The 23,862-nt window shown below is 44.0% G+C and overlaps 1 protein-coding gene across 1 annotated transcript in view; it reads left to right on the top strand.

Moving 5' to 3' along the window:
• The window catches only part of LOC140417892 (uncharacterized), a gene marked incomplete at its 5' end in the record, with an annotated part of 33,775 nt that extends 13,421 nt beyond the window's left edge, over nucleotides 1–20,354 (top strand). The window contains one exon of the mRNA XM_072501323.1: nucleotides 19,473–20,354. Coding sequence (XP_072357424.1) covers nucleotides 19,473–19,748 — 276 coding nt within the window. The remainder of the gene's footprint in view (nucleotides 1–19,472) is intronic.
• Between the last annotated feature and the right edge of the window lie 3,508 nt (nucleotides 20,355–23,862).

Genomic DNA, 23,862 nt, shown 5'->3' with positions numbered 1-23,862 from the left:
ACACAGGTGGATCCCAGATTGATATAGGTTTGCCTTTCAGTAGTCAATGGTCAGACGCTCTGTACCATTTGCCAAACTGGACTATTTGACGAACTGCGTGTTTTAATTAACACCCCTCTTTCCTCCAGTTGCTCTACTGTGGGTAAAATCCCTTCGGTTGAGGACGGATTCATGGGTATTGTTTGGTACACGGTGGAACATTACCAGTGAATGATGCTGGTTCCATCTGTAATTGGCCACAATCATTCTTATCTTTTGCCACATTGGATGTTCATAAAGCTGATCTTTCCTGAAGATTCTGATAACCATGTTACTTTCCCATTTTCAAAGCTTAAGGGAGAATTCAATTAGGATAAAATATCCAGACCCAGAATAGCCTGGTCCACTGGGCCTATCCAGACTGAAGATATCAATTCATGTGAACCAAATTCTATTGACATGGGTTGAGTTCTTTTAATAGTATAATTATAATCTTTATTATTGTCACAAGGAGGCTGACATTAACACTGCAATGAAGTTACTGTGAAAATCCCCCAGTCGCCATATTCCGGCACGTGTTTGGGTACACCGAGGGAGAATTCAGAATGTCCAATTCACCGAACAAGCACGTCTTTCGGGACTTGTGGGAGGAACCCGGAGCACCCGGGGGAAACCCACGCAGACACGGGGAGAACGTGCAGACTCCGCACAGACAGTAACCCAAGCCTGGAATCGATCCCGGGTCCCTGGTGCTAACCACTGTGCTACCGTGCCGCCCCATTAATAGATTGTAGCATTTTCCCACCTTCTGATGTCAGGCTCATGGGTCTGTGGTTCCCCGTTTACTCTCTCCCTCCTTAAATTGTGGGGTTACATTTACCACCTTCCAATCTGCAGGAACCATTCTAGAATCTATAGAATTGTGAAAGATGATCACCAGTGTATCCACTATCTCTACAGCCGCCTCTTTCAACACTCTGGGATGTAGAGCATCACGTTTGAGGGCTGATTAACTTTCAACCACATTAATTTCTCCAGGACTACTTTTTTACTTATTAATCTCATTCAGTTCCCAATCCTCAGGCTTACTACTATTTTGGCCACTTTATGAGCCTCTTCCTTTGATCTAATGGAATCTTTAACTTTTCTTGTTAGCCGCGGTTGCATCACTTTTCCTGTTGGATTTTTTTCCCCAAAGGAATCAATTTTGGTGTATATATGTGAAATGAGTTGCAAAAGTCCCAGAAGACCATAGGCTGCTCTCCCTTTTGTGAGAGCGAGAGAGAGAGACAACTGGTGGTTTAACCTGAGGGTCACCACACCTCAGGCGAGGGGCAATGTTGCGAAGGTGGACCCTTCATGGTTAACCTCAGCCAATACGACAGTTGAATCCCTGCTATTGGAGTCACTCTGCATCATGAACCAGCCATCCAGCCAACTGAGCTAACTGACTCCCCAGTAGATGAATAATAATGCCTGAAAATATTAGCTATTGTCTGTCTCCCATCATACCATTTAATGTGGTTTCCCAGTCTACCTCAGACAACATGTCCCTCATACCCTGATTGGGTGTTCACCCAGATAAATTAAACAAAAAACATGTAACCACCAATGCCCATCTTCATGGCAATGTGGCATGATTTAGGGGGATCCAAACAGAAATGAAAACTGAATATCTTCTCTCTTCGAAACACCGCCTCACTCTGTGATCCATGTGAAATTTGATACCAGGTATTCGCAACAAGGCTCAAAGAGCATCAGCCATCTGGAGGCAAAGCCATAGGACTGCCAAGTCGAGCAGAACAAAACCCTACAACCCTCCCCAGTGACTAACTGACAGAATGAACAAAATACAGTCCTGGATGTAACTGAGAGCAGAAACAATAACAGCAATAGCCCTTGTAATCACTTGTGAACTTGTTGGTGTCTCAGCAGGTGCGATGAATCATGGATTCCCTTCCAACACAGAGGTGAATGGCCTCTACCCAGTGTGAACCCGCTGGTGTGTCTGCAGGTGGGATGGATCACTAATTGCCTTCCCCTACTCAGAGTACGTGATTGCCTTCTCCCCATTGTGGACTCGCTGGTGTCTCTTCAGGTTCGATAAGTCAGTGAATTCCTTCCCACACTGAGAGCAGGTGAATGGCCTCTCCCCAGTGTGAACTCGCTGATGTGTCCGCAGTTTGGATGACTCACTGAACCCCTTCCCACACTGAGAGCAGATGAACGGTCTCTCCCCAGTGTGAATTCGCTGGTGAGTCCACAGGTGGGATAACTGGGCGAATCCCTTCCCACAATGAGAGCAGGTGAATGGCCTCTCCCCAGTGTGAACTCGCTGATGTGTCTGCAGATTGGAGAACTGAGTGAATCCCTTCCCACACTGAGAGCAGGTGAACGGTCTCTCCCCAGTGTGAACTCGCTCGTGACTTTGCAGGTGGGATAACTGAGTGAATCCCTTCCCACACTGGGAGCAGGTGAACGGTCTCTCCCCAGTGCGAACTCGCTGGTGACTCTGCAGGTGGGTTAACTGAGTGAATCCCTTCCCACACTGAGAGCAGGTGAATGGCCTCTCCCCAGTGTGAATTCGCTGGTGTTTCTTCAGTCTGGAGAACAGAGTGAATCCCTTCTCACACAAAGAGCAGGCGAATGGCCTCTCCCCAGTGTGAGTGCGTCGATGAGTCTCCAACTCAGATGGGAATCTGTATCCCTTCCCACAGTCCCCACATTTCCACGGTTTCTCCATGTTTTGGGTCTCCTCGTGTCCCTCCAGGATGGACGATCAGTTAAGACCTCGTCCACACACAGAACACGTGTCCGGTCTCTCCCTGCTGTGAATGGTGCAATGTTCGTTCAGGCTGTGTAAATGTCTAAAGCTCTTTCCACAGTCAGTGCTCTAGAACACTCTCGCTCGGGTGTGTGTGTCTCCGTGCTTTTCCAGTCACATTGATGTTTAAAATATTTTGATGCTGACAGATTCGGCAAACATTTCTCCTTCTAGATTCAAAGGCCGGTGACATTCAGATCCCAAGGTATCGAGTGATTCTGTGGGACCGAGACGTGACAATTGAGATTTCTGTCTGGAATTCCTCCTCTTGTAATATCTGTAAAAGGAGTTTTCAAAGTCAACACTCAGTACAGGATAGAAATTCAGAACAGAGAATTCTAGTTTCTATGGAACATTCCTTCCTCTCATTCCCCAATACCTCGTCTCCAGGGAGCGGACTCGGAGGGGCAGGGTATTGGAGCAGTGACTGTAGGAAGGATGAGCTAGCTGACCACTGCACCCTGGTACAGGAGGCCATTCAAGCGGGGGGAGGAAGTGGTAGTTGTTGGGGATTCTATAATTAGGGGAACTGATAACATCCTTTGGAAGCAGGAGCGAGAGTCCCACATGGTATGTTGCCTGCCCGGTGCCAGGGTGAGGGGCATCTCTAACCGGCTTGAAAGGATATTGGAGAGGGAGGGGGAGGATCCAGTTGTTGTGGTCCACATTGGGACAAACAGTATCAGCAAGACTAGGAAAGAGGACCTGTTTGGGAATATCAGAAATTAGGAACAGAATTAAAGAACAGGTCCCAAGGATTATAATCTCTGGATTATTCCCTGAGCCACGTGCAAATTGGCATAGGGATGAGAAAATTAGAGAAGTAAACACGTGGCTAAAGGAGTGGTGCAGGAAAGAGGGGTTCCATTTCATGGGGCACAGGCATCAGTATTGGGACAGGGGGGATCTGTGCCGTTGGGACGGTCTCCATCTGAACCGATCTGGGGCCAGTGTCCTCGTGGAAAGGCTAAATAGGGAGGTCAGAAGGACTTTAAACTAACAAATGGTGGGGGAGAGGAAGGCCTCAGGGGAACTCAATACAGTTCCAAAAACAAGTAGCAGGATGGTCTGGACTGGGTACCAAATATACCGGTTATAAAGTTTACAGGGGGGTCAGAGAATATGGCAGAGTGGGTGGAGTAGCCTTACTGATTAGAAATACTATCACCTCAATGGTGAGGATTGGATTTGTTTATTGTCACATGTACCGAGATACAGTGAAAAGTATTGTTCTTCGTACAGTTCAGACAGATCATTCCATACATGAGAATACACAGGGCAAACATCAATACACAATGTAAATACATAGACACAGGCATCCGGTGAAGTATACAGGAGTGTAGCACGACTCAGTGGAGGAGATGTGTGAAGAGATCAGGTCAGTCCATAAGAGGGTCGATTAGGAGTCTGGGAACAGCGGAAAAGATGTTTTTGAATCTGTTAGAACATAGAACATACAGTGCAGAAGGAGGCCATTCAGCCCATCGAGTCTGCACCGACCCACTTAAGCCCTCACTTCCACCCCATCCCCATAACCCAATAACACCTCCTAATCTTTTTGGTCACTAAGGGCAATTTATCATGGCCAATCCACCTAACCTGCACGTCTTTGGACGTGTTCTCAGACTTTTGTATCTCCTGCCCGATGGAAGAAGTTGGAAGTGTGAACAAGCCGGGTGGGAGGGGTCTTTGATTATGCTGCCCGCTATCCCAAAGCAGCGGGAGGTGTCGACAGAGTCAATGGATGGGAGGCGGGTTTGTGTGATGGACTGGGCGTGTTCACGACTCTCTGTCGTTTCTTACAGTCTTGGACCGAGCAGTTGCCAGGCCAGGCTGTGATGCTGCCAGGTCGGATGCTTTCTATGGTGCATCTGTAAAAGTTTGTAAGATTCAATGTGGACGTGTCGAATTTCCTTAGTTTCCTGAAAAAGTATAGGCGCTGTTGTGCTTTCTTGGTTGTAGTGTTGACGTGGGTAGACCAGGACAGGTTGTTGGTGATGTGCACACCTCGGAATTTGAAGCTGTAGTCAATGAATAGGAGACTGATGTCGGAGTCCTTGTTGTCGAGATGCTCCAGGTGAGTGTAGCGCCAGGGAGATGGCGTCTGCTGTGGAGGATATAATGAGGGGAAGGATCCAGCGAAGACCATGGGCTGGATTCTCCGTCGGCGTGATCCTCCGCTTTCCGGCAGCGCACTCATGCCCGCGGACTTCCCGACAGCATGGGGGTGCCCACAACGGGAAACCCCATTGGCCAGCTGCCAGGACGGAGAATCCCCTCCCACATGGGTGGAACTGAGGAACAAAAAAATCTCAAACTGTAATGGGTGTTGTGTATCGACTGTCTGGTTAGCTCGGAGGTGCTAGATTGTATAAAGGCCGAAATTAGGCGAGTGTGTAGCAAAGGCAGAGTAGTATTAATGGGGGATTATAACTGACACACAGATTGGGAGGGGCAGACAAGCAACTGTCAGAAAGGGAGTGAATTTCTGGAATGTGACTGGGATAGTTTCCTGCAGCAATATGTTCCAGATGTAACAAGGGGACAGGCAATATTATATTTAGTTATGAGTAATGAGCCCAATTTAATTAGCAGCCTAACTGATCACGAACATTGATCAAATAGTGATCACAACATGATTGAATTCAGTGTAGTGTTTGAAAGTGAAAAGCACATTACAGACAGTAGAATTTTAGACTTGGGTAAGGCTGACGTTAACGGGATGAGACAGAGACTGTCCACGGTAAACTGGGGAGATCTGTTAATGGGTCAAACAACTGAAGATCAGTGGAGAATATTTAAAGAAACATTTAACGAGATACAGAGCAAGTATATACCCCTGAGAGGAAAAGGCTCCATTTCACAAAAAAAAAAACAGCCACGGACAAATAAAGAGGTTAGGGACAGCTTAAAACTAAAAGAAATAGCGCACAAAAATACAAGACACAGGACAGATCCAGACGAATGGGATAGGTACAAGGACCAGCAAAGGATCACAAAGCAGCTTGTAAGAGCGACTAAAAGAGATTATGAAAGGAAACCTGCAAGCGACATCAATATCAATGAGAAGAAATGTTCAGTTATATAAAGGGAAAGCGGGTGGTGAAGAGCAATGTAGGCCCAGTAAAAGATGGAAATTGAGATATTGTCAGTGATAATAGGGGAATGGCAGACACGCTGAACAATTACTTTGCCTCAGTATTTACAGTTGAAAAGGAGGATAACTTGCCATAAGTCCCGAAAAAATTAATAGTCGATAGAGGACAGGGACTTGATACAATTAACATAATGATACCGATACCATCACTAACTAGGAAACTAATGGAACTGAAGAGTGACAAATCCCCAGGACTTGACGGTTTCCATCCGAGGCTGTTAAAGGAAGTCGGGGAGCACACTGTAGATGCCCCAACGATAATTGTCCAGAGTTCCCTAGATTCAGGAGTTGTCCCTCTGGATTGGAAAATTTCACTTTTTGAAGTGCGGATACACCAGCGAGTTCACACTGGGGATAGGCCATTCACCTGCTCTTAGTGTGGGAAGGGATTCACTTTTTGAGAAGGGTGAAAGGGGAAAAACAGGGAATTACAGACCAGTTAGCCAAACACGACATGGTAGCACAATGGTTAGCACTGTTGCTGCACAGCCCCAGGGACCCAGGTGCGATTCCCAGCTTAGGTCACTGTCTGTGTGGAGTCTGCACGTTCTCCCCGTGTCTGCGTGGGTTTTATCCTGGTGCTCCCACAAGTCCCCAAAAGCCGAGCTGTTAGGTGAATCGGACAGTCTGAATTCAGTCCCTCAGTGTTAATGTAAGCCTACTTGTGACACTAATAAAGATTGTTATGAACATCTATGGTGGGGAAACTGCTGGAATGTATAATCAGGGATAGGGTAACTGAACACTTTGAAAAACATTGTTCGATCAGGGACAGCCAGCCTGACTTATTTTACTGAATCTTTTGAGGAGGTGACTAAGTAGGAATCTTTAATTTATGGGATCTTAACCTGTTGAACTACACCAAGTTTGGGGGAAGCTTAGTTGATTAATCAAGTCCTGGCGCAATACGACAAGTTGTAAGATTTGTACTATTTGTAGACTTTACCAAGTTGTTCGATTCCTTGTATTATTCGACTGTGTATAGTTGAAGGAATTTATATCATCTCTGCTATTCGGTTATCAGTAGCACTTTGCGAATACTGGAACTCAGCAGAAATTTGCAGTATAAACTCCTCAGGTGCCAAAAAGAATTGTTTTATTTGTAGTCGCTTGATTACAATTTGAAAGTCATTTAAAAGGCAATTCGTAGACAATTCGAAGCTTTCAGAGAATTACAGACATTATCTTTCTTTGCTTAGGCAGACAGCTCGAAAGTAACTTTTTAAAGGTCAAAGTCTGGCAATGAAACATGAAGAGAGAGAGAGAGCTAATCTTCAGCTAAACTCAAACTCAAAGTCAAAAGTGGACTAACATCACTGACACAGACTGTTAGACTGACAGAACCCCCAAAGACAATTACCTAAAAACTAAACACTAAAACAAAACCTACAAAGACAATACTCACAAAGACAACAAAACCCAAAATGGCAGGGAGAAACTTTTTAGTTATACACTTTCATATCTGTCTTAAGTCGTCTAATTACACCCCAATATAATCCTAATTGGTTTGGGTTAGACTCAAACACATTTGATTTGATGGCAAGCCATCCATCTTCAATGTGCAACATCAGCTTTTCTGACCCAGCTGTTATCTGCATTGTGAACAATGTTGCTGTGTATTCAGTCCCTGTCCTTGACAATTAACACAAGCAGTGTCAAATTATCTTGCTGTTTTAATGTCACACTGTCTTTGAAAATATGCATTTGCCAGAACAACGGACTTCAGTAAAAGTGAATTATGCTGTATAAATGGGTATTAAAAACTGGGGCTCAACATTTATGCTTAAACAGCTATCTTTTACCTATACTAGTTGTATTTGAAATACTTGGCTTCTACAATTACTCCCTGTGCCACATGCCAGTGAGGCTAGAAATAGGAAGATAGAGCAGATAAACACGTGGCTAAACAGCTGGTGTAGGAGGGAGGGTTTCCATTATCTGGACCACTGGGAGCTCTTCCGGGGCAGGTGTGACCTGTATAAGAAGGACGGGTTGCATCTAAACCGGAGAGGCATAAATATCCTGGCCGCGAGGTTTGCTAGTGTCACACGGGAGGGTTTAAACTAGTATGGCAGGGGGGTGGGCACGGGATCAATAGGTCAGAAGGTGAGAGCATTGAGGGAGAACTAGGGAATAGGGACAGTGTGGTTCTGAGGCAGAGCAGACGGGGAGAAGTTGCTGAACACAGCGGGTCTGGTGGCCTGAACTGCATATGTTTTAATGCAAGGAGCATTACGGGTAAGGCAGATGAACTTAGAGCTTGGATTAGTACTTGGAACTATGATGTTGTTGCCATTACAGAGACCTGGTTGAGGGAAGGGCAGGATTGGCAGCTAAACGTTCCAGGATTTAGATGTTTCAGGCGGGATAGAGGGGGATGTAAAAGGGGAGGCGGAGTTGCGCTACTTGTTCGGGAGAATATCACAGCTGTACTGCTGACAGAACCCCCAAAAGACATCTCTAAAATGGAGACTATAAAGGACAAAACTGACTAAACTAACAGAAAGACAACACAAAGACATCTTCGCACAACACCCCCCCAAAGACAATACACACAAAGACAATACACTTTCAAAGACAATACACTAAAATGGCGGGCGGAAACTTTTCAGTTATACACTTTCATATGTCTTAAGTCATCTAATTACACCCCAATATAATCCTAATTGGTTTGGGTTAGACTCAAACACATTTGATTTGATGGCAAGCCATCCATCTTCAATGTGCAACATCAGCTTTTTAATTGTTTCATGTCTACATGTTATGGAATGTGATATTTTGCTAATCTTTTAGCTGGCTTGGCTAATGTAACAATTGAGACTTCATATCGAGAATATATACATGATTCAATGCTCTTACAAACTGCATTGGACTCTTGCCACCTAGTTGCCATGGAACTCGGTCCTTGGCCTTGACAATTAGCACAAGCAGTGTCAAATTGTCTTGCAACTGTGCTGCTATAATCTTATAATGGAATTTTATGCTGTTTCATGTATCATATTGAAGTCCTGAATTTATGTGTGCTGAAATTCTCATTTTTAAAAATGAGTACTAAAACAGCTATCTTTTACCTATACTAGTTGTATTCAAAATACCTGGCTTCTACAGTCGGCCCTTTGATAAATCAAAAATTTGAGATATATCAGGAAAGATTAAAATACATCATTAATGCGATAGGATAGGTAAAAGCGCAAAGAATCATTGCAGTTTTAAACAATAAAATTGACACTTAAAATACAACAGGCATTTCAAAATAATTATTATAATTAATAAATTAATCAAATTTGACCCTACTGATTCCGTATTAATAAATTATACAATGTTAATACAGTCAAAATAATTATTATAATTAATGAATTAATCAAATATGATCCTACTGATTCGGTATTAATAAATTATACAATATGTTAATAATAGTCAAATAGTTGATTGATCAGTAATATTTCAATAATAGTATTTCAGCTCAAGTTCATCAATTGGGGGTACAGTTGGGTTAGTTTGAATCATTCTGATAGTTGGTCCCCTGCGTTTAGCAAATAGGTTTTTTATGCACTTAGCACATTGGTATGTTATGTAAATGGTGAATACAGCTACACAGGTGAATGAGATTATTCTTATTGTGGACATTCCAGTGTGTCCAAGCCACCCACAAATTTTATCCCAGAGAGAGATAAATTGGGGTGGATCAAGGTTTTTGATTTCGTTTTGGATATGAAATGCCAAATCTTTAACTTCTTTCGAGTCATCGGGAATGAAAGTGCAACACTCTGCACCAATCAGGGTGCAGGTGCCACCTTTTTCAGCTAGCACATAGTCAAGTGTCGTTCGATTTTGTAATACTACGGTTAATCATTTTACAGGTCTTACCATTGATATACTGATTGAAAACTGATATCATGATTACATAATTCAGCAATAAACAATTAATAATAACTTCTTGTATATAAATAAAATGATTATACAATAAAAGTTGAACATATGATCTAGTAATAAATGGTAAAATGATTATCAAAATTGATGTCAAGTCTTTGACATCTTCTGGATAATACACAAAAGCTTGTTGAAAGGGTTAATTTTCTCACAGAGACAAAAAGAGGCGTATAGCTTGGAATGATGCCATTCGCATCTTTAAACTTTTTTTTTTTTTGTCACTCAAATGGACTGGGAGTAAAAGTTGGATTGCTGCCAAATTCCCGTTATCGAATTTCTTTGAACGATATGTTCTTTTGGCTTTTAATCAAAGATTGTTGTTTTTTTTTTTAAAAACCAGCTTCCACATTGTTTGAAGTTTTAATTTCCAGGCTAATTTTAAACATTTATTTTAAAATATCAAATACAATAACTTATTAAATATATAACTGAACCAATCTTGTGCTGTATCTTGATTTTCTGTAGATGAATTTGTCGATTCTGTTAAAGGAAACACAGCTAACAAGATATGTTAATTTCTTTAAATTAATAAAGCAACGTTCAGAATAATGACAGTTTTCTTAAGTTGACAGTTCTTGGCAACTTTTTAGCGATACATTGAGGGTTCTTTAGCTGCTTTGATGGCAGCCGTTCTCTTCTGAGTAAGTTCCCTTTCTCGTTTGGAAATTTTCTGTCCCAAGTAAACATCTTTCTGGGCAATTTGTGCTTTGTGAAAGCTAGCTTTGTGACTGTTAGTACTGAGGTGGTTCAAGACCACCCGTAAGTCTTTGTCATGATCATCTTTATTGACAGAGGTTATCAGAACATCATCTTCATATTGGATAATGGTGGAAGGCCGAACAGGCAGTTGCCCGAGATGATTCTGTAAAGCCATGTGGTAAACAGTTGGGCTATTATGATACTGTTGTTGATTAACTGTAAAAGCAAACCATGGTTGTAGTTGCTTAGCCAGTGTTGCTGACCAGAAGCCATACTGGGTGTGTCTTGTTGGTACGTGTTACATGGTTGACCACGAGGTGGAGATGAATTGTAGTGAACATTGTCTACTTCATTATCATCTCTTGAATCCATCCGTTGTTTTTGATAGCATTTTGCCACCCAGTGTCCTACTCTACCACAGGAAAGACATTGTGGTATTTTCTTACATGATTTTAATGGAGCAAGGGGACATGTTTGTTCTAGCGCTGGTGGTGAAATTGTAGTTACTGCTGATATTCCTGCAGGTGCTGCAACAGCCGCCACTGGAGCAGCAGGTAACATGCGTTGGATTTGAGCAATAGGCTGCATTTGAGCAGCTGCAGTGTTAAAAGTTGCCTGATTGTGCAAACCACGATCTATCTGAATGCATCGGTCAACTATGTCTCGGTATTGGTCATGCCCGGCACTACAGGGGTTTTGGATGGGAGTGACAAAGGTGCTTTCGAAAGTAGTCGGAGTCCGGGTCGAACCAAGCTGGGGGTTGGCTATATTTGGGGTTGCACAAGAGCCGGGAGTGCAGGAGGCGAAAGAGGCCGATGTTTTGGCCTTTGCGTCCCTAGTAGCCCGGCGCAGAATATTGCTAATGTGGAAAGAAGCCAAGCCCCCGGGGGTGGAGACCTGGATAAATGATATGGCGGGGTTCATAAAGTTAGAGCGGATTAAGTTCGTCCTAAGGGGGTCGGCTCAAGGGTTTACTAGGCGGTGGCAACCGTTCGTCGAATATCTTGCGGAAAGATAGATAGGGGAGAACAAAGAAGGCAGCAGCAGCGGCCCAGGACTTGGGGGTGGGGGGGGGGAGGGATGGGGGGGGGTGTGGCCTGAGACAAGGCAGTTGCCAATTAGGGCTAGTTTTTATTTTTTTGTTATTTAATATTTATTTACTTGTTGTTGTTTTTGTTTAAATTTAAAAAAGGTCATTATTATCTGTATTGTTACAATGTTGTGTAAAGGATGCACAATGTACTGTGTTGGTTGACCAAAAATTTCAATAAAATATTATTTAAAAAAAAAAAAAAAACTATGTCTCGGTATGTGCCAGCTGTGGCCCAAGCTGGTAAAACCAAATTCAAGGCAGCAGAAACTCCAGGTTTAACACCGGCTATAAAAGCCGTTTTTAATGGACTTAAAGTGCTTGCATCCCATGTGTCATTTTCCTGGTCGAGTGTCATCCCTGAATATTCCATCCAAGTATGTAAAAATCTTTCCTCAAAATCCTGAATATCTTCATCATTTTTTTGAAAGCAAGCTGTGATCTTAGACCAATTGGTCCTCGGGGGGCGAAATTGTAATAGCTAATTCTTGATTGTTAGCCAACCAGCTTCTAAATTTTGCAAATCGTCTCCAAGGGCAACTTCTACTTCATTTCTAAGGGTTGAAATTACACGAGTACCTAGCATGATGGTCAGAATTTGTACTCCATCAAATGGGTGGAGACTGTAAATGGCTTGTAATCTGTGAATTCCATCCCATGTGGTCATACCACCCTTTTTAGGGTGTGGAAGACCCTTGGACCATTCGTCAATTTTAGAAGGATCAATTTGTTCATGAATCCATTGGTGGTCAAATATGTTTCTAGTGATAGTTTCACCATCTTCTTCTATTTTTTTGCTTCCAACTCTAACCTGTTTGCGTTTTAAAGGGGCTAGTCGAATTGCTTTAGTATTTTGTATTGTAGGAACACTATCTTCGTCTGATTCATCCGACAGAGAAAATGATTTATTTTTAACAATTGATCTCGGCTGTGCAATAGCCGATTGTGCCACTAGGTGGGTGGCTTGGACTGCTTTCTGAGTTTGTTCAATCTTTTGTACAGAAAGCCTGTTTGTCAAAGAATTGCAGTGTTCAGTCACGCTGTTTATATTTCTTTCTAAAACACATCTTTCTTTCACTAACTTGCAATTTTCAAGTTTAATTCGCTCAGTTTTTAATTGCAATTGTCGGTATTTTGACTCCACTTCAAAGACTTGATTTTGGAATTCTGTTATTTGAAAAGATAACTGCTGGAGTTCAAAGGGTTTGTTTCGCAAATCTGTTTTAATTTCATCATAATGCTCAAGTTTGGATTTTGCATCTTGCAATTCTTCAACAACTGCAATTAGTTGCTTTTTAGTGGACCTATACTCATCATCACTTCGCTCAGTAGTTAATTGCAACTGTTGGTATTTTGACTCCACTTTAAAAACTTGGATTTGAAATTGCTGGAGTTCAGAGGTTTTGTTTTGCAAATCTGTTCTAATTTCATCATAATGCTCAAGTTTGGATTTTGCAACTTGCAAATCTGTTTTAATTTCATCATAATGCTCAAGTTTGGATTTTGCATCTTGCAATTCTGTTTTAATTTCATCATAATGCTCAAGTTTGGATTTTGCAACTTGCAAATCTGTTTTAATTTCATCATAATGCTCAAGTTTGGATTTTGCAACTTGCAAATCTGTTTTAATTTCATCAGAATGCTCAAGTTTGGATTTTGCATCTTGCAATTCTGTTTCAAGTTTGGATTTTGCATCTTGCAAATCTGTTTTGATTTCATCATAATGCTCAAGTTTGGATTTTGCATCTTGCAATTCTGTTTCAAGTTTGGATTTTGCATCTTGCAATTCTGTTTTAATTTTATCATAATGCTCAAGTTTGGATTTTGCAACTTGCAAATCTGTTGTAATTTCATCAGAATGCTCAAGTTTGGATTTTGCATCTTGCAAATCTGTTTCAAGTTTGGATTTTGCATCTTGCAATTCTTCAACAACTGCAATTAGTTGCCTTTTAGTAGACCTATACTCATCATCACTTCGTTCAGTATTTAATTGCAACTGTTGGTATTTTGACTCCACTTTAAAAACTTGATTTTGGAATTCTGACTCCACTTTAAAAGCTTGAATTTGAAATTCTGCGATTTGAACATTTAACTGCTGGAGTTCAGAGGTTTTATTTTGCAAATCTGTTCTAATTTCATCATAATGCTCAAGTTTGGATTTTGCATCTTGCAAATCTTCAAGAACTGCACTTAGTTGGTCTTTAGTGGACTGAAGCTGATGATCACTTTTATTTTTAACAATGATCTCTTGCTGACTGTGTATCTGTCCCGTAATTACCAGGGACCATTTTACACGTTCTGCACCGTGTAACCGTGTGCATTTTCCCCATGCTCTCTTGATATTATTGAAGGACCACTGTCCTCTGGGGATATCATACTTTGATTCAATTTTTTTTGAGGTTTCACATAGGTTAAAATGTCTACGAGTGAAAGATCTACAATCCCCCAACATATCTTCAACAGAAACATCTGGTATTCCAGCACCCCCCTTGGATGTAGTGGGGAGTAATTTTCTGTCTGCTAAAGGCTCTGAATCTACACTTTGATTTGGATCAGCCATAACTTTTCTTGATCGCTGACTGCCGTTTTATTTTAGTTACAGCAGTGACTAATCTTCCAGTCACGTCTGATAGTCTGAACGACTGGCACTTGATTTATTTAACACAGTCTATAAAAAATGTTCTTTTCAAGGGTCGAAATACTGATTGATGTGGCTTTAAGACTTTTAATGGGTGAAAAAGATATTTCTTACCCTAGTCTAGCTGTGGGTTCCGGCTGTCTTCTGGGCCTCCTCCGATTATCTCCGAAGCTTCCTGAAGGTTCCCGACCTCCTCCGATTATCTTCGAAGCTTTCCGTCGTCACCTGGGCCTCCGAAGGTCGTCCTCAGTACTCCCCCCTTCTGCCTGACTACGCGAAAATGTATGACTCTTTAATTTATAGGATAACTTGTAATCAGAAGATTCTAGTTTCGACTCCTGGCTGGCTCGCCTACGCCAATTATATGAATCTTATAATTTATGGGATCTTAACCTGTCGAACTACACCAAGTTTGGGGGAAGCTTAGTTGATTAATCAAGTCCTGGCGCAATACGACAAGTTGTAAGATTTGTACTATTTGTAGACTTTACCAAGTTGTTCGATTCCTTGTATTATTCGACTGTGTATAGTTGAAGAAATTTATATCATCTCTGCTATTCGGTTATCAGTAGCACTTTGCGAATACTGGAACTCAGCAGAAATTTGCAGTATAAACTTCTCAGGTGCCAAAAAGAATTGTTTTATTTGTAGTCGCTTGATTACAATTTGAAAGTCATTTAAAAGGCAATTCGTAGACAATTCGAAGCTTTCAGAGAATTACAGACATTATCTTTCTTTGCTTAGGCAGACAGCTCGAAAGTAACTTTTAAAAGGTCAAAGTCTGGCAATGAAACATGAAGAGAGAGAGAAAGCTAATCTTCAGCTAAACTCAAAGTCAAAAGTGGACTAACATCACTGACACAGACTGGTAGACTGACAGAACCCCCAAAAGACATCTCTAAAATGGAGACTATAAAGGACAAAACTGACTAAACTAACAGAAAGACAACACAAAGACATCTTCGCACAACACCCCCCCAAAGACAATACACACAAAGACAATACACTTTCAAAGACAATACACTAAAATGGCGGGCGGAAACTTTTCAGTTATACACTTTCATATCTGTCTTAAGTCATCTAATTACACCCCAATATAATCCTAATTGGTTTGGGTTAGACTCAAACACATTTGATTTGATGGCAAGCCATCCATCTTCAATGTGCAACATCAGCTTTTTAATTGTTTCATGTCTACATGTTATGGAATGTGATATTTTGCTAATCTTTTAGCTGGCTTGGCTAATGTAACAATTGAGACTTCATATCGAGAATATATACATGATTCAATGCTCTTACAAACTGCATTGGACTCTTGCCACCTAGTTGCCATGGAACTCGGTCCTTGGCCTTGACAATTAGCACAAGCAGTGTCAAATTGTCTTGCAACTGTGCTGCTATAATCTTATAATGGAATTTTATGCTGTTTCATGTATCATATTGAAGTCCTGAATTTATGTGTGCTGAAATTCTCATTTTTAAAAATGAGTACTAAAACAGCTATCTTTTACCTATACTAGTTGTATTCGAAATACCTGGCTTCTACAGGTAACTGAACACTTTAAAAAACATTGTTCGATCAGGGACAGCCAGCCTGACTTATTTTACTGAATCTTTTGAGGAGGTGACTAAGGTAGAGGATAGGGAAATGTCTATGGATGTCATTTATATGGACTCCCAGAAGGCATTTGATAATGTCCCACACAAGAGACTGTTGGTTAAGGTGGAAGCCCTCGGAGTTGAGGGCAAATTATTGACACGGTTAGGAAATTGGCTGAGTGGCAGGAGAGTGTGGGGATATGGGTATTTAATACGGGACAATGAAGAGTATAACACCGAGTTGTAGACAAACAAAACTTATTTTATTTAACATTAACTATATACACAGCGCCAGTTGCTGAGTTAGGAGGAGAGATTACTCAAATTTGACCTGTTGCACTTTTCAGGATTAATTTCAATTTGTCACTGTTCTGCCATCTAACCAGCCGGTCCATATCATCCTGTAATCTGAGGCGTTCTTCACCATTTCCAACACCCCCAATTTTTGTGTCATCTGCGATCTTATCATATCTCCAACATTCACATCCAGATCATTGATGTATGCTCCGAACAACATGGAACCCAACACCGATCGCAGTGGAACACCACTGGACACAGGCTTCCAATCACAAAGACAATCTTTGACCATCTCCCTCTGCCTGCTGCCAGGAAGCCAATTTTGGTATCAATTTGCCTGGAGCCCATCTTGACCAGTCCCCCATGTGAGACCTTGTCACAAACCTTACTGAAGCTTTTCTGGGCTACATGTGAGCGGCATGGAAGCACAGTGGGTAGCACTGTTGCTCCACAGTGCCATGGTTCCAGGTTTGATACCCGGCTTGGGTCAGTCTGTATGGAGTCTGCACGTACTCCCCGTGTCTGTGTGGGCTTCTTCCGGGTGCTCTGGGTTCCTCCCACAAGTCCCGAAAGACGTGCTTGTTAGGTGAATTCGACATTCTGAATTCTCCTGAGTGCACCTGAACAGGCGCCAGAATGTGGCGTCTAGGGGATTTTCACAGTAACTTCATTGCAGTGTTAATGTAAGCCTACTTGTGACAATAAAGATTATCAACTGCACTACCCTCAACGACACGCTTAGTCACCTCCACGGAAAATGCAAATGAAATAGAATCCACAGAATCCTTCTGCACTGACCCTCCGATAGAGCATGCTACCCAGGTCCACTCCTCCTCTCTATCCCCTTAAACCCACCTACCTTTTGGACACTAAGGGGCAATTGTTCATGGCCAATCCACCTATCCTGCACATCTTCTGGACTGTGGGAGGAAACTGGAGCGTCCGGAGGAAACCCATGCAGACAGGGGGAGAACGAGCAAATTCCACACAGTGTATACCTTAGATCTCTTCCTTTCCAATTCCCCATCCTCTTCCTTCAAACCAACTTTCCCCTTCTGATTTCCTGCTTTCAGAGACTCAAAGACTTAGAGTCAGAGAGTTTTACAGCACAGAAAGATGCCCTTTGACCCATCGTGAAAATGCTGCCTGTTCAGCCACAGCAGGTCAAAGATGAAAAGAGAGAGCAACAGCTCAGCACTTCATGAAGACAGGTAGCCATTTGATCTGACCCTCACTGCTACCAGCTCAGATACAACACTGCACAAACTTAGCAGCCACTATAGAGTTGGGATCAGCTGTGGTGACACACAGGACTGGATCCAGGACAGGGTGAAATATAGTTTGCTTGCCAGTTCATTGGAGGGTGTGGTCAGAGATGGGTGCTGCTTCGGGTGGATCAGATGAGGATTTTAATAGGCACTGATGAGGGTGTATATTGAGATGCTGGGTGGATTGTCTGGCTTGTCAGACAGTCTCCTCTTCACTGTCAAGCAGCATGTAGAGGTCTGGCTCCAAGTCTCCAAATTGGCAGAGGACATTGTGCAGAACGTGCCCTGTCCACAACCTCAGCTCCATCTCCTTGTTCTGGTGCAGAACCAGAGGCACTGCTATTGCTGCTCTGAAACCTGTTACAGTCTTTGTTTGGGTAGGTCTTTATAAGACATAATCTTCCTTTGACAAAGCCATGCTAACTAGCCTTTTTTAAAATAAATTTAGAGTACCCAATTATTTTTTTTCCGATTAAGAGGCAATTTAGTGTGGCCAATCCACCTAACCAGCACATCTTTGGGTTGTGGGGGTGAAACCCACACAGACATGCTGACTATCCTTAATTAGTTCTTGCCTTCGCAACAGAGATTAATTCTGTCCCTCAGAATATTTTCCAATCATTTCCTGACCACTCAAGTTAAACTCACTGGTCTGTAATTTCCTGGATTTTCCCTACTTCACTTCTTGAACAATGGAACCACATTATCTGTCCTCCAGTCCTCTGGCACCGCTCCTGTGGGCAGAAAAATTTGAAAATTGTCAGAGTGTCTGCAATCTCCTGTCTTGCTTCCCACAGCAGCCTGGGAAACATCTCATCTGGGCCTGGGGATTTAAACAAGTCACCAATTGAAGGGCAGAATAAGCACATAAATTTAATGGGGAGGAAAGGAAGTGTTTTACTTACAGAGTACGAAGTCTTACAACACCAGGTTAAAGTCCAACAGGTTTGTTTCGATGTCACTAGCTTTCGGAGCGCTGCTCCTTCCTCAGGTGAATCCTCCTTTCTGCATTCACCTGAGGAAGGAGCAGCGCTCCGAAAGCTAGTGACATCGAAACAAACCTGTTGGACTTTAACCTGTTGTAAGACTTCGTACTGTGCTCACCCCAGTCCAACGCCGGCATCTCCACATCATGGCTTACTTACAGAGGTGAGGGGAAGTTTCAGTCTGTGTGAAGCTGGAAGAGCAGCAGGTTTGCTGGGCAGACAGTGAAGGAAGCTTCGTGCAGCCAGTGACACGGGCCCCAGACTCTGATTGGCTGAAGGATCAGCGCCTGTCCAGTCCTCCACAGGTTCCTATTGGCCAATCTCCGTCATGGAGACAATGAGGGGGCGGATCTCGGCCCACGTGAGGTGGGCAGGTATTTGACCTCCCGACGCTGAGCTGTTGTCCAATCCGGAGTATTTTGTTCCTGTGACCAGGGGTGTTGCTTCCAGTGTGCTGGGAGATTAGAAGTGGAGGCATTTCAGAGAGAAATCTCAAACGTCACATCTAGATCTGACAGAGTTATTCGATTCCTTGGGATCTGAATATCTTCGGCATTTGAATCTAGAAGGAGAAATGTTTGTGACTGGAAAAGCACCAAGACACACACACCCGAGTGAGAGTGTTCCAGAGCACTGTCTGTGGAAAGAGATTTAACCAGTTACGCACCCTGAAAAAACATTGCAGCATTCACAGCGGGGAGAGACCATACATGTGTTCTCTGTGTGGGTAAGGCTTCAATTGTCCAACTTCGAGAGACACAAGGAGACCCAAAACATGGAGAAACCATGGAAATGTGTGGACTGTGGGAAAGGATTCAAGGGCCCCATCTGCACTGGAAGCTCATCGACACATTCACATTGGGGGAAGGCCATTCACCTGCTCTCTATGGGAAGGGATTCACTCAGATATCCAGCCTGCAGGCACATCAGGGACTTCATACTGTGGAGAAGCCGTTCACCTGCTGTCAATGTGGGAGGGAATTCAGTGATTCCTCCACCCTGCAGAGACATCAGCGAGTTCACACTGGGGAGAAACCATTCACCTGCTCTCAGTGTGGGAAGGGATTCACTCAGTTATCCAGCCTGAAGTTACACCAGCGAGTTCACACTGGGGAGAGGCCGTTCATCTGCTCTCAGTGTGGGAAAGGATTAAATTACTCATCCACACTATGGAGACATCGACGAGTTCACACTGGGAAGAGGCTGTTCACTTGCTCTCAGTGTCGGAAGGGATTCAGTGATTCATCGCACCTGCTGAGACACCAACAAGTTCACAAGTGATTACAAGGGTTGGAATTTGCTGTTATTGTTTCTGCTTCAATTACATCCAGGACTGCATTTTGTTCATTCTGACAATTGGTCAATGGGGAGGGTCGGAGGGTTTCTTTCTGCTGGACTGGCCGATCTCCCGACTTTGCCTCCAGTGGGCTGTTGCTCTTTGAGCCTTGTTGCGAATACATGGCTTCAAATTTCACAAGGATCTGTTGTACCAAAACCATAGTGTGTCTTTAACCCTTATACGAGGGACAAATGACCATAAGTTGTATCATACAATAATATACTTTATTTACGATCACACAATTGTTACTGTTAATTAATCACACACACATGCAAGTTGAACTCTAAGCTAATGCACACAAGACCTTAACTTAACTTTCAAGTGACTGGCAAGTACGGGGCAGACATGGCCTTATCTGGAGTCCGCAGTCTGGCAGTGTTGAAAGTCTGTTGCTGGTCGTTGTTATACTCGGCTCTGGTCCTTCCATCGATGGCGTGGATGGTCTTCCTCTTCGGCCGGTGAAAGGTCACCGATGTTTGTTACTGTTGAGAGCTGCTGTCGAGAGAGCGAATGGTGGGCTGCGCAGCACCTTTTATCCCCAGGAGTTTGAGCCCGTTTGGGCGGTCCCAGGTGAAGGCCCAATCAATCGATCAGGGCTTGATCACCTTGATCGATAATGTTCAATTAAATCCACTACCTTGTCCGCGGGGCTTGTCCCGACCGGCCATGTCCGTTGGTGTCCGAGGCACGTAGGCCTTCCCAAATGAGGAAAACTGATGCCACCAAGTCTGCCACTTTGTCAATTTCCATTTAAGCCCATTGTCCCGGGATGGCCTTTCAATGGCCTTTTCCTCGGTTGTTAGACAAACCAGCTTTTTGTCTATTTGGAAGCTGCAGCCTGTCTGTCCCTGAACTTGGCCACTTTTCCCAGCATCCTTTGCCGGACGCCACTTTAGGCGGCCACATATCCCTCCTCTTGATCCTGAACGCGAAGCGTGGTAGATCACAGACTTAGAACCAATACCTGCCCAGCATCCCCAGTCACCTGTCTATTAAGTAAGGCCCCAACACTAAACTCAGGTACATATTACAGATACTACTCAATTCAACCTTACAATTACACACTTAACTATATGGGCAGCTGCTGCTCTACATCCCAGAGTGTTGAAAGAGGTGGCTGGAGAGGTACACTGGTGATCATCTTTCAAAATTCAATAGATTCTGGAATGGTTCCTGCAGATTGGAAAGTGGTAAATGTCACCTCACTATTTAAGGAGGGACAGAGAAAACGGGAACCACAGACCCATTAGCCTGACATCAGTAGGAGGAAAAATGCGACAATCTATTATAAAGGATCTGATAACATACGAATTAGGAGCAGCAGTAGGCCACTCGGCCCCTCGAGCCTGCTCCACCATTCAATAAGTTCACGGCTGATCTGATTGTAACCTCAACTCCACATTCCCACTGACCCCCCCCCCCCCCCCCCCGATAACCTTTCACCCCCTTGCTTATCAAGAATCTATTCAACTCCGTCTTCAAAATATTCAAAGACTCTGCCTGGTTCATCTTTGGCACTGGTATGATGGTGGTCTTCTTGAAGCAGGTGGGAATCTCAGAACGGAGTAGAGAGTGGTTGAGGATGTTCACGAACGCACCCGCCAGTTGGCCCGCGCAGGATCTGGGTGCATGGCAGGGACTCAGTCAGGACCCGCCGCTTTCCAAGGGTTCACTTTCAAGGCGGCCAAACTGACTTTGGAGGCTGTGACAGTGGGCATGGGTGTGCCCAAGACTACTGGGGCAGATGACAAAGGTTTGTTGGTTTCCTGCTCGAAATAAACATCGAATGCATTGCGTTTGTTGGGAAGGAGTGCGCTGTTGCTAAAGATTCTACTCGGCTTTGCTTTTTAACGCATTATGTTGTTTAAGCCTTGCCACAATCGATGAGAGTCCATGATTCTAGCTTAGTCTGGACAACTCTTCTGTTGTCGCTTGGCATCCCTGTTGGCTTTGCAGAGGTTGTACCTAGATTTTTTTGTATAGGTCAGGGTTGCCGGACTTGAATGCCTCAGACGTGCCCTTCAGTCGGGAGTGAATCTCCCGATTAAACCATGGTTTCTGGTTGGGTAACATACGTACTACCTTCTTTGACATACAATCTTCTACAGACTTGCTGATGAAGTCTGTGATGGTGCTGGGATACATATTTAGGTTGACTGCTGAGTTCTTGAATATGGACCAGTCGAGAAGGAGCTCTTCAGTTGCCTCAGACCAGCATTTGCACAACCTTCATAGCCAGATTCTCCAGCTTAAGTTTCTGCTTGTATGCCGGGAGAAGGAGCACCGTCTTGTGGTCCGATTTTCCGAAGTGCAGTCAGGGGATGGATCATCAGGCGCTCTTGATGTTTGTGTAGCAATGGTCAAGGGACAGGAGATGTGTTGGTGGAATTTTGGCAGTGCACTCTTGAGGTTGGCCTGGTTAAAGTCCCCGGCCACGATGAACAAGGCCTCCGGGTATTCTGCTTCATTGTTATTGATAGCGGTTACAATTCATCAAGTGCCTTCTTCACTTCCACCTGGGGTGGATGTAGACCGCCGTCCCGATGGCAGAAGTGAATTCTGTGGAAGGTAGTATGGACGGGACTTCACAGTCGGGTATTCCAGATCCGGAGAGCAGTAGTTCGCCAGGGTCGCCACGTCCTAGCACCAGGAGTTGACGAGGAACAAACCCCTCCACCCACTCCAGGTTCAGTCCTGGATGTGATTAACAGCAGGAATAACAGCAGAATCTAACCCGACATCACTTGTGAACTCTTTGGTGTCTCAGCATGTTGGACGACTGAGTGAATCCCTCTCCACAGTGAGAGCAGATGAATGGCTTCTTTCCAGTGTGAACTCGCTGGTGTCTCCGCAATGTGGATGATGTTTGAAACCTCTTTGTCGCAGTGAGAGGAGCTGAACAGTTTCTCCTCAGTGTGAATGCGCTGGTGTTCCATCAGTACCTGAGAGCTTTTAAACCCACTCCCACAGTCGGAGCATTTAAAGGGTCTCTCATTGGTGTGAGTGACATTGTGGCTCAGCAAGTGATGACCGAGTGACGCTTTTCCCAGTCGGAGAGGTGAACGGGCTCTCCCCGGTGTGACCTCGCTCGTGTTTCATCAGGTTGGATGAGGTTCTAAAGCTCTTTGTGCAGTGAGAGCAGCTGAACGGTCTCTCCTCAGAGTGAACGCGCTGGTGGGACATCAGTAGCTGTGAGCTTTTGAAACCCCTCCTGCAGTCAGAGCATTTAAAGGGCCTTCTCTTGGTGTGAGTGACATTGTGTTTCAGCAGGTTGGATAAATGAGCAAATCCCTTATCACACACAGAGCAGATGAACGGCTTCTCCCCGGTGTGAACTCGCTGGTGTCTCTGCAGGTGGGGTAACTGAGTAAATCCCTTATCACACACTGTGCAGATGAATGGCCGCTCCCCGGTGTGAACTCGCTGGTGTCTCAGCAGGTTGCCAATGTCAGTGAATCCCTTTTCACACTGAGAGCAGGTGAAAGGCCTCTCCCTAGTGTGAACTCGTTCGTGTCTCCGCAGGATGCCAATGTCAATGAATCCCTTTTCACAGTGAGAGCAGGTGAAAGGCCTCTCCCCAGTATGAACTCGTTCGTGTTTCCGCAGGCTACTAATGTTAATGAATCCCTTTTCACACTGAGAGCAGGTGAAAGGCCTCTCCCCAGTATGAACTCGTTCGTGTTTCCGCAGGCTACTAATGTTAATGAATCCCTTTTCACACTGAGAGCAGGTGAACGGCCTCTCCCCAGTGTGAACTCGCTGGTGGCTCTGCAGGTTGCATAACTGAGTGAATCCCTTCCCACAGTCAGAGCAGGTGAACGGCCTCTCTCCAGTGTGACTGCTTTGATGCCTTGCCAGCTTGGACGGGGCTGTGAATCCCATCCCACACACAGAGCAGGTGAACAGCCTCTCTCCAGTGTGACTGCGTTGATGCCTTTCCAGCCCGTATGGGCCTTTGAATCCCTTCCCACAATTCTCACATTTCCATGGTTTCTCCATGGTCCGGGTGATCTTGCGTCTCACTGCGTTGGACGATCAGTTGAAGCCCCGTCCACA

This window comes from Scyliorhinus torazame, chromosome 5 (genome assembly GCF_047496885.1).
Source record: "Scyliorhinus torazame isolate Kashiwa2021f chromosome 5, sScyTor2.1, whole genome shotgun sequence".
Taxonomy (NCBI): domain Eukaryota; kingdom Metazoa; phylum Chordata; class Chondrichthyes; order Carcharhiniformes; family Scyliorhinidae; genus Scyliorhinus; species Scyliorhinus torazame.
Note: the sequence above shows the minus strand (reverse complement) of the source record. Positions and strands in the feature narration are given on the sequence as shown.